The 12,013-nt window shown below is 41.0% G+C and overlaps 1 protein-coding gene across 1 annotated transcript in view; it reads right to left on the bottom strand.

The window, feature by feature from the left end:
- The window catches only part of dlgap2a (discs, large (Drosophila) homolog-associated protein 2a), a 53,176-nt gene that overhangs the window by 6,249 nt on the left and 34,914 nt on the right, over positions 1-12,013 (bottom strand). The window contains exons 6-10 of the mRNA XM_051078201.1: positions 9,707-10,092; positions 4,568-4,656; positions 3,984-4,423; positions 3,794-3,885; positions 131-283 (exon numbers count right to left, since the gene is read on the bottom strand). Coding sequence (XP_050934158.1) covers positions 131-283; positions 3,794-3,885; positions 3,984-4,423; positions 4,568-4,656; positions 9,707-10,092 — 1,160 coding nt within the window. The remainder of the gene's footprint in view (positions 1-130; positions 284-3,793; positions 3,886-3,983; positions 4,424-4,567; positions 4,657-9,706; positions 10,093-12,013) is intronic.

Genomic DNA, 12,013 nt, shown 5'->3' with positions numbered 1-12,013 from the left:
CACCTCTTTCCTTCTCTACTCCCCCAATAACTTCCATACAGTCCCTAACTGAAAACTCTCCGTCAAGTTAATTTGAGAAATGAGGCTGCCTGGGTTAACAGTGCTAACACATGCCAGGGAGACTCCTCACCTTCTTCTCTGGGCTGTCAACGGGCCTCCAGTTGTTGTTCTTGATCTGCTGCAGCTGGTCAAACTTCACGGTGACGTCGTCGATGGAGAGCTGTAGTAGATCCCAGAACCCTGCCAGGTCCTGAGATGTTGGCCGTGGCATGGCACTGGGGTCCTACACGAGATGCGGGTGAGAGGAGTTATGACAAAGATGGTATTATTGTCTGTGGTGACATTAAGTAATGTGCCAGATAGTTGGTTCACTGTCTTTAACCCAGATAATAAGCACAAACAAGCAATAAATAACTGGTATCCTCTAACACATGCTATAGAAACACATGCATATACAATGTATTGATATGGCAACAGTCATGACCAAAGTGGTTACTGCAGTTCGGCTTAGATCCACTAGATGTCCTTATCAGACTCATCAAAACAGGCATGGATACCAGTTTTGGGGCTTTTGGTTGAAATGAGGGATAACAACTTGTGATGGAGACCAATCCTGTCAAATTTCCATGAATGAGCTCAGATAATAATAAACTCTTTGTCAGTTCGGTCCTATTCATCACTCGATTCCTCAGATGAAATGAACATCAGTACCTCATTGTCTCTGGTTTTAATGACTCATGAGAATCTGTGCTAACACTTTTTTGAGGTAATAAGCCTAAGTCCAGATTCTTGCCTTTGCTTTAAGATTTTCTTCTCCATTAATTCAGTCTCTTTTGCTCCATTGTGTTTATAAACCAAACAATATTAGAGATAATCAGTGTTTCCTCTTTGAAAACATGGTGTAGATACGATCCCAAAAGCTTGAGGAGAAAATACATGAGTTGTTTTGGAACAATACACTAAAATCTGGGAACATAATCTGTAAATGCTGACTCTGACTAATCAGTATAAAGATATTGCTGTGACTGTGACTGGAAAAACTCCTGCACTAGGTAGGTTGTTGCACCAGCACCAGGTCATTGTGTGTATGGCGGTTACATGGTAAAAAAAAAAGTAGAATGAAGTGAACTGAATGTGTGCATATCAGAATCTTCTTAGTTTGTCTACACAAAGACAGTGTGACTGGACTGATCTATTGTGTAACACTGGTGTGAAAGCGTCAGTGTTCTTAACAAGGATGTGATCATACAAGGAGCTGCTCACACACCACACTATGTAATTCATTCAGGACCTTTTAAAGAACACAGTGCTAATAATGCCAAGGTCATGAGTTTGCTTTCTGTGTGAACTATGGACATTTACTATGGACATGGAATTTTTCGCTGTGACTAAGAAACAGAGACTAATGAAACTGTGTAAAATAAAGCTATTCAAGTGCTCCAAGTGTCATGTTTCAATTTGGTTTTTCATTTCTTTCAGTGTGTCTCAAACTAGAAGAATGGGCAACCTAATCAGTGTCAGATCCCTTATTCCAGAAACTGAAGACCTACGGCAACAAAACATCTACGATGGGACATGTCGACTCTGTAACCTCAGTGACATTCCCACACTCACACTCTAAACCTTGTGACATTTAGAAAAGGTGGCTGGTGAAGGGTGATGCTGCCTGATGGTCCAGCTGATTTCCAGTGTGATGGCAGTGCCTGATACTATCTGTGCTACCATCCTGGCAGAGTTATTTTCTATTTTCAGTGGGTTTTCTTCCATTAAAATTTAGAATTATAAACACAGTATCCTTTTTTTAACAAAATGTACATTTTAAAGGACCAGTCTGTAGGATTTTGAAGGGGTGGGGAGTTTATTAACAGAAATGTAAAATTACATTCCTAGTTAAGTTTTCATTTCTGTATAATTACCTGAAACTAAGTGTTTTCAGTAGCTTAGAAAGAGTCTCTCATATCTACATAAAGAAACACAAGATGCTTGCAAAGTGTTATCTGACTTTGACTTTAAACATTAACGATCCTCTATAAGTAAAATGTTATGGCATCACAAAAACAAGCATGAAATGTTGCTTGTACAGCTGCTTTTTTAAACTAATTTGCATAATATTCTCATTGAGTCATAGTTTTACTTCCATATTCATATAGTATTATGAGATTAGGATAATTCTTTCGCAAAAGAATTAAAAAAAAATATCCTACACTTTAAATATCATAGTATCCATCATGTAAGGTAAGCTGGGAACACATTTCTCTTATCTGTAATTACCGTGGGACAGCCTCAGCACTTCATCAGCTTTACTCTGACCCCTGAACTTGTGATGTTCTGCAACCTGTCTCCAAAGTCTTAAGGCTTCATATATCCACAGCTGACAGATTTAGGAGGAGTCAGTAAGTTTTAAACCTTGGCTGTGTCATCGTGTGCTTTTTAATCCTGGAGCTCCTCCCAGAGAAGTGCACCATGCAAACTGTTTGTCTCTTTTCAGAGCATTTTTAAGTCAAGCTTTGAAAGTTGATGCATGAGGTGAGAGATGAGAGAAAAAGTCCTATAAAACACAATTATATGTCTTTTTAAGCTGCTGATTTGTGAGCACTGATTTCACAAATATTGTTTCTTTATGCATTTTTCATGTGGAGAAAGGCTGCAGCTGTTTGTAATAAAAAAAGTTGTTGAGTAAACTTACATACATAATTACATAACACTGTCTCCTTCAGAGGAAAAGAAAGCACTTGACTTGGTCTAAAAAGCTGGTTCACTGTATCTAATCCCCATGCAATTCCCATTCCCCCTGAATGAGCAGTTTCTGCTGCACATTGCAAAAACAGCATCACTATCTCTCATAACTCCACACCAACTTCATTTGAAATATTGGGTACTTGGCTCAGATCAATAAAACGAGTTGTGAACAGTGCAAGAAAAATATGAGGCAGAAATCCCTGACCCTGTGTGTGTCCCCTGAGCTCCTGGGTGAGCAATAGAGCGGCTGCTGTCTGGATATTTAGGACTATTTAAACCCGGGTTTGGCTCAGCCCTCAAGTTCTTCTCTTCTCATCTCAGGACAAAGCTGCAACACCTGAAATCGCACCCATCCACGCTCATGTATTGTTCATTTCAAAACATTCAGGTCACATATAAATGTGCTAGATAGCTATTGATTCTCAGAATTGTAGCTTTTCTACAATCAATGAAAAATATTCAGAGAGTTTTGATTCAGTGTGGAGTTTGGAGAACAAGGGTTGTGAGGATGTGGAGTAACATTATTTACATTCTGATCTGGACCTTAAGAATGGCCTAAAAAACTGGATATGATTAATCCTATGTGTGACTTGAATGCTAAATATGTCTTGAGTTGTCATGAAAATAACAAAATCAGACTTTTCAACTAAGACTGAGAAATTATTTATACATTGCTCGACAGACAAAATAGATCATATATATTTAAACTTCTTTTCTTTTTTTAAGCTTTACTGTTTATAGGTAAACATATGCAAAGGACTTACTGCCCATTGTTTTGAATGGTTGTGTGTAATTGTGCAGATGTATTGTTACCTGGCAACAATACTGTTTCTGTTATCTCTTTTGTTGTTATTGAGTTGTTATCATCTGGCAATATTTAAGTATAACTAGAAATCAACTAATTTTCTGTGATCATGTAAGACAGTAAGGTCAAATTTATGAAATTTAAGAGACGCTCAGGGGATCAATGAGTTCACTAAGAACACTCACACACACACACACCACACACACACACACACACACATATACTGCCTCTCTTTGATAGGTTTCTCACCAGGTTTTGCTGACACAGCCAGTAGAATTGCTGGAATTTCTGAGACATGAGCAGCTGAGCGCTTCCCACTGCACTTCGGATCTTGCCGAGGACTGGAAACACACACAGCATATCAAATACTGTATGACACATACTGTACAGTGCCATACATTTGGTATAGTGCATTAAAAACAAAGCCTCAAACACTCACTGTCCTCTGACAGGTCATTCTCTTCAGCTTCTGCCTCCATCTCTTTACACCAGCCCTCCATCCTCTTGGTCTCTGTGTGGAGCAGCTGCATGAACCAGCTCCCATCCCTCCGCAGGGAGGGGGACGCCCTGCCCGACTCGCCCGACGAAACCGCGCTCTCCCGTGGGGAGGGTGGTTCCAGCTGCCAGGTGGTCTCACTGGTCGTCTCCCTGGGGCTCGGGGGTTCAGCGGGGGTACGGTAATCCTCACGGTAGCTGAAAAGTCCCTGGGTCCGCACAGTTCGCACAGCCCCGTACTGTGTGGGCGTGCTGGGCTCTGAGTGGCGCTGGAACCCCCCACCGAACTGCAGGCCTTTGTCCTCCATGGTGGGGAAGCCCTCCAACTCCATGTCAGCCTGCACAGCTGCAGTCACACTGTTGGAGCGTTTAAACCTGCCCTGTCTGCAAAGTGATAAAAGGCATAGATGAACATACACACGCAAGAATGACAAATAACGGCGTTGACGATGGGGCCATTGTTCATTAAAGTGAGATCAAACATCAAATATTGAGCCTCTGTAATAAAGTTAAAATCATTTATCTCACCCTTTCTTGTCATCCTCTACCTGGATCCCAACAGAGTGGTATTCCCGAGAACCTTTGCTTTCGGATTCAGAGTCTGTGGCTGCTTCCACCTAATACGAAGAAATGATACAAACCAACAGTGCTTCTCATTATGTGAGCGACCATTCCCCAGTGTTTCTGGGTTTATTGGTTTGGGACTGGACCGAGCACCTTAACTGTACAAGGCCTGTCAGAAAGTAAACATTGCATGATTTATGGAGGCTGCAAAAGCAACACGACTGAAGAGGTTTACTGCAGAGGATTTTAGCTTTCTACAGAAATGAATGTGAAGTGAGGGAGGATGTGCACTGCACACTATATAATGTCTAAAAATGTTTGTTTCAGATTTTTGGTTACCAAGCTGTTGCTGTGCTCCAGTGCTGTGTTGAAAATGACTGAAGTATGATCACCACATAACAATGGACATGGGCAATGGGTCAGATCACCCTGTGTGCTGTGAATGGGTAATTGCACTTGCAATAATAAACCCCCAAGCAATTATCACCTGGCTCTGCAGTTCCCCTCAGCTTCATGGAGCTTTTTAGCGTCTTTTAGCTCATTGTTTTGGCTTTTACAGGCTGACAACTTTACTGTTTTGGTTCACTCTAATTATTCTAGTATTGTTTCTGAACACAGGCAGTGTTTTCAGTGATAAAGCTCTGTTAAACCCACTGTACACTATCTGACAGTGTCATACCAAACGGCAGACAGACAAAGTTAGCAACCAACTGGGAAACACAAACTAGCATTCAGTGGCAGTAGTAGTACATATTTTTAGAAGTTGTTGTTGTTTTATATCAAACCAGAGCTAAAACGAGATTGAACATTGGGTTTACATTCATTAACTACACAGAAACAACACCATTAACTCTATAAGGTGATAATACGCCAGTGTCATGTTTGCATCTTGTTATACTGCCCCCTAATGGCCTAAAAAATTATCCACTGGAAAAATGCTCGATACCTTAAATGAGGTAGTGAGGACTGGTCAAGTGTTCATCGCTGTGTGACCATAGTTACACAGTGATGGATAGGGTAACATTAGTGGATATTATGTGATGGGAAGGAAGATTGACTGATGATGATCCTCCCTGCGCCTGCATGGCTGAGATCCTGATCCAGCAGCCCAGACTCACAGACTCTTTATCGCTGCCTGCAACACCTCCCTGGAGCCCAACATTTTTACTGGCTTTATGGAAACCCTGTCAGCGCTCTCCATTTTTGCTATGCTTTACTGTTTGTCACTTTTTCTCTGTTTCTCCATTTGCTCATCTCTTTCTTTTCTAATTTCTTTGCTTTTGCTTCTCTCTTTGTCTAATGTTCACAATTTCCTGCTGGCTTACTGTCAGAATCCTTAAGCCTCTCTTTCTCTTTTATGTCATTCCAGTCTTTCTTCTCTAGTGCCCACTGAGCCTTTTTTCACTGAGACTGCATCAGAAATGGTCTACAAATGGAAAGTTTGATAGTACAGAGTGGCTGATGTGGTTGCTGGTAGGAAGCAATGTGCCATTTCAGTTCATATTTCTCTCATACCAGGAACATTCCTGCCTTTGCCATCAAAATGACTGGAAGACTCATCCTGAAATGTCCATATGAGGCCTTTACAGCATCTGACATTCATAAATCTTCAGTATTATGACTACGAGAGTGAGTCAAAGGCACAGGTTCAAAACAGGGCGTGCTTCTGTTGTGGAGAAATGTCAACCCTACCTTTGGTGCGGAGTGGTCAGTATTAAAGCTGGGGAGTGACATTTTTGGAGAGCCATTTTGTATTCTGTCAGGCGGTTTGGGAGGAGCTGTTAGCAGGGAGGAAATGAGTGTGGAGCAGCCTGCTGAGGTGACCTCCATTACTTTGTGTTAGAAGCAGAGCAAAGTCCACCTCATGAAGAGAGAATGAGTTTCATGTTCATGATGGATGAGGACTGAGGGAAGACAAAACATCCAGGAGGCTGGGAGATTTATGTCCAATAGGCTTACCTACCCCAAAGATGTTTTGGTATATGTACACACACATAAATACACACACACACACACATACACAGCATCAGTAATCACAGCCACAACGTCAGCACAGGTGTGGAAACTGTGAGCATCAGCAAAAAGTCGAACGGAGCCACATCGCCTTTCATCCAAAACACACAAACACCACCTGGTGACTTTTGCCTGACAGTGACTGTGTTTAAGGTTAAAAGCTTTGACTTCCTCTTCATACAACCTCATTACGTCTCCAATTAAAACTATTTTTGTAAACAAATCAATCAGTGCTTTAGAACACAAACATGTCTCAGCTGTAAAAGTGCAGCTATAAAGTGGTCTCTTAGGAGCACAGGAGACAACACCACGTCTACACGGTCAGAGATCAAAGATAAAAAAAACATGTTGACCTTCTGAGACTGAAGGTGTGAAAAGTAAACATCAATACAGAGGCAGGTTAATCCAGGTTAGTTATACATCCAGTAGCAGGTGAAGCACACTGTACTATAGCTGCCTAATACTGAAATGTTCTGACAATCAAACAGACAGTCAGAGTAGCAGTGGACTGATGTCGGAGCATCTAAAAGGGAGTTCCTGAGACACTTTTTGAAAAGACGTTGTTGCCAGGGTTAAGCTGCCTTCTCTGCTTTTCTGTCCCTCTCAGATGTTTCTGTACAGACCTTTATTACACCTACATTTCTAATCGAAAGTGGTTACAGACTTTACACACATCACTGGAGCCAATTTGAAAGTCAGTATAATTCTCTGTCGCTCTCATTCACATTTGCACGCGCACACACACATACCTATTTATTTGCTGCCTGGCTACTCCTTCCTTCAATTCACCTGCACTTCCTCTCATCCTCTTAAACATTTAAAACTAACAGTGTCCCCCTCATTCCGCTCCACACTTATCTCATCCGCAATGTAGTTTTCGATCTGCTGGTAATGAATGAGCTAAATCAGAGCTGCATGTGTGCTGATTTAGAGAGATGGTGCCTCCGATTGCGTGTCGCCCACTGTGAAGTTTGGTGAGGCATGATGATTAGGTTTTGATGTTGCAGTTCTGCTTTTTAAAATTAGCACTCATCATTCAGTGTGGTTTGGTGGCACGATCAGCCTTGGATGACTGACTCTGACCCTCACTAACAGGAAACAGAAAGTTTAAGTACTGTATGTGGGTTGAGTAGAGAGTTATCTACTCACTGAGCGAGTGGGGAGGTGATACAGGAAAGACAGTTAGCAAATGAATGAATATGTGACGAGGCATATTTACACAAGGAAGGAAATCAGTGTATCCTGGTTACTGTGAAACCTACTTCTACATTCATCTGATTCTCCTCTAAACTACTATATTTTTAACATGCTGCATTTACATGTATCAGTGATGACTGATGAAGAACACAGTTTTGTGTGTGTGTGTAGCTGAGAGAACAATTAAAACATTTGACTTGATTTATTTTACCTTCAGCTTCACTTTCAGTTGCATTTTGCAGATTTAAGTATTGTGGACCATTTCTAGGTTGATTATTTGAAGCATGTTGGGGAGGGGCCAAGTGCAGATGGAGTCCAATCAAATCTTTTCTGAGGACATGTAATGACCCAACAAACAATAATAATTAATAAATAATAACACAGGCATACATCACATGTAACAACCCTGTTAGAAGTTTAGTTATGTGTCCACTTGACCTGGAGTTCTGCAGATATTTAGCTGTATTAATCATGTTTCTCTTACTCCTTCACCTTAATTAGGAAATCACTTTCCTCTGTTTCCACAAAGTTCGGGGAATCAGGTTATTGCAGAGAGCAGACAGTAACCAGGTTACTTTAAAACACTGAATGCAGACTGAACGCCACTGAACTCCAGTACATCATTTTAATAGCCTCCTAGAACTAATGTGTCAGAGGCTGTTTTTAATTTCTTGCATTTAGGCATAACAGCAAAATGTAATGTCTGGGTAAAACTTGCTGCCGGATAAGTTTGAACGCGATACAACGCAGGGAGTGTAGCAGGATCAATTGACTTTGAAGGGATCATTTATTCACTGGCCGACTCCCTGATGGCAGCACCTGACAGTCAATGGCTTCGGTGTAATTTGGGTGTTAGTCTGATCTCCAGCCAAAGGACTTTCTTGATATCAACTGAGAGGGGAAAAAAAACACCAATTACCCTCTAAGGTGTGCTTGATTTATTTTGCGAAGAAACTTGAACAGCACCCAACGAAACAGAATGAGATTAATGAAGTGGTCTGCTTTTTTTCTTTAAATATTTGAAAGGTTTTGGAGTTCAACTTTGCAGTCTTCTAAGCAAATTGGAGAGTCAGCAGAGACAGGTGTGAGCGTGTGAATGCATAGATTTATGGGGTGGGAAAGAGAATAAAAATGGAGTTAGTATATACGGGAAAGATAAATAGAGAAGACTAAATGTGGATGAGGGGGAATCATGACAAGCAGGACCGAGAACCTAAAATATAGGAACCAAGAAAAATACAGAAAAGAAAAACTGCTACTCCCTGCTGCACAGCATAAGAGAAGATACCGACAATGACGTTTGAACTCTCAAATTCAGAAAGTAACTTCTGCTTTGATAAAATACTATAAATGGCCCGGAGGTGATGATGTGAGCTGCCACAGATTCCTCTCTCTTTGTTCTGCAGCAGACCTGCAACCTTTAGACTGTGACATGAGATCAACAAAACCAGAGCTGCCAGAGCTAGTATCAAAGAGTGAGGGAGACGGATCCAAGTTAAAGATCACGGAGAGGGGGGGTTCGGAGACACAATAAAGTCAAGGAAGAGAAGGGGAGAGGAAGAGATAGAAGGAGAGAGGGAGCATGAATGAGATTGGATAGAGAGAGAGAGAAAGGTACAGTAAGTGGAGAGGGAGTGAATGAACCATGGAGTGAACTATCATTCACTAAAACCTGCTCCAGCATGAGTTGAATCTTAATTGATGGATTGCGGTTATATGACTCACTCTTGCTATTTTTAGCTGCTGAAAAGAGAGCACAGTTTCTGAGTTGACTATATGTGTGTGTGAGAATTTGGTATCATTATGTAACCATATGCAGGTTTGTGGTTGTAAGGATTTTAGTGCTGCTTTAGCCTCATGTGAGATCTTTTCATCAGACACACTGACACTGACCTGTATCCCTATAGACGATCGAGGTGTCTTGAGGTACTCCTCAGCCTTCGACACCAGGATGGCCTTGTCACAGGTGAGCACCGAGCTGTGACTGTCTGTGGACGGGTGCCTTTTCCCAGCCATGACTCCGGCCGCCTCCATGGCTATGGTAACAGCCTTGGCGCTGTCCAGGCTGTCGGTGGAGTTATAGAGGGCCCTGCCTGGGCTCAGCCCCAGGCTGAGACCGTCAGGAGCCCACATCCCACCATGAGGGTGCCTCCCCTCGTGGTAAGCGTCCTGGGTGGACTCGGTGCTGCTCTGGGCCGTGATGGAGATGAGGGGTTTGGAGGTGGTGCGAGGTGGGACCGGAGGAGGGGTCTTCTTGTAGTTGGGTGTGTAGGTGATGGCTGGAAAAAGCAGAAAGACATAATTATTTTAAAAGTCATTGTCAGTGTTGACAGCATGTTATTATGTGTCATTATCTTTATGGAATGTGAAAAACATGTATCTTTGAAATGTCAACTTTTCAAGAAATAAAAAGAAAACATCTCTTTAGTTTGTGACGGTTCATTGTCTAGATAACACAATTAGGTTTTAGGTCTTTTTTAATACATAGGACGACTGTGGACAAAAGAACATTTATTCCATCAATTTATCTGAAAAACCTAAAAATAATCATATATGACTCGATTTACATCAACAAATAATATATTAAGCTTGGTCTGTAGGAAATATTAAAGACCTTTTCATCTACTTAAACCCATAGTAAATATGTGTGTAACGACAAAAGTGAATCTTTGAACCACCCTGGTGAATTTTTGTACAGAGTCAAAAATCAGTATTCCCTCCAGCATTTCAAATCATCCTTTAGAAATTCTGTGTTGTAAAGGTTAAAATAACACTGACACTGATACCCCATTCTCAATGACCCACCCACTACACACACATCTCAGAAGGATAAGGCTGGAAATGTTTTATATCTTTGGTATCATCAATGATATCATTTAAAATTAAATCATTCAATCATTTAAAATGGGTCATAAATGTAGAACTTTAAATTTAAAAAAAAGGGTCACTGATTTCCTAAAACAGCTGGGCACTATAGTTTCTAGCAATCATTGCTCAAACAGAAGTGGCTGCACATTTGTTGGGGACTATTTTCAGCTGTAGATTAATGCACATTTAGACCTCTAGGAACATGCCAGTAAGTGCAACAGTGTGGCTCAATGATGTGTGTGTCTTTAATAGTTAGAGGACAACAATGGAGCGCTAAAGCTTTGGTGCTTTTGTGGGATTTGTTGAGAATAAGATAAATATGGAGTATCATCAGATTCATTCTTTAAATGTCTCTTCAACCAGCTGATTGCTGATTGTTATTTTTCCTCGTAGCAGTGCTTGTTTGTTCAGTTAGTAATCAACCTACTCTGCAGTCAATCAGACGATAAAGCTATGACTGTTCTAACTCTGATTTTGTCCCAAGGTTTTAAATGTTTATTTACCTCCACCATGGTACATGGTGTAGGCATTCATCCCAGCACAACATGACAAGATATATATGATAATGTATATGGCAGAAACATCATGCAGACACCATACAGTATATTCACACCCAACTGTTATATGACAAGAAGCTTATTGGGTTAGGTATTTTCCAGTGTATTACCATGCTTAATTTATGCACTTTCATTGCTTAATGACCTCATTAACATATGTGGTGAGCTAATGTTTACAGTGATTATGATGATGTGACATTAGGCAGAAACACTATATAAGCATAACTGATGGCACACTTTAAAAAAAAAAAAAAACATTCATATTTCTCTATTGTTCCTGATCGTCTTATTGACCTAAGCTTCTGGCTGAGTGGGTACTTTCTGTTCAAGAGGTGTGTTTTGCCTCTCCAGCCACTGTAGAATCCTTTCCTTCCTCTTCTGTTCACTTTCAGTGCTCAGATATAGAAAATGTGAGCACCATTTAAAGGTTATGAATATATATGTTTTTTGAATAATGGAATAAGTTGATAAAGTAAGAGAGAACATGAAAGCCTCTGTGACATGAGACTCTCATCATACACAGTGAAAAACCAGGGGAGTAATCAACAGTACTCATGTGTAGAGGATCCTGGTGAGGAGGTACTGCTCAAGCAAGGCTGACAACTCTCATCTTCTTAGTTCTGTCCATTTCATGACAGAAAAAGGGAGGATTACTTTCTTTCAAGTGCAAATGAGAATATGGACTTAATCCACTGAGAGATGGACTGAGGGATGGGTCACGAACGTCTTCTAGGCTTTGACGTGTCTTTATTTTCAAGCGAGGCTTTAGGAGAAA

The sequence above is a fragment of the Lates calcarifer genome, linkage group LG19, assembly GCF_001640805.2.
Source record: "Lates calcarifer isolate ASB-BC8 linkage group LG19, TLL_Latcal_v3, whole genome shotgun sequence".
Lineage (NCBI taxonomy): Eukaryota > Metazoa > Chordata > Actinopteri > Centropomidae > Lates > Lates calcarifer.
The sequence above is the reverse complement of the archived record's forward strand: the minus strand, read 5'-3'. Positions and strand labels throughout refer to the sequence as shown.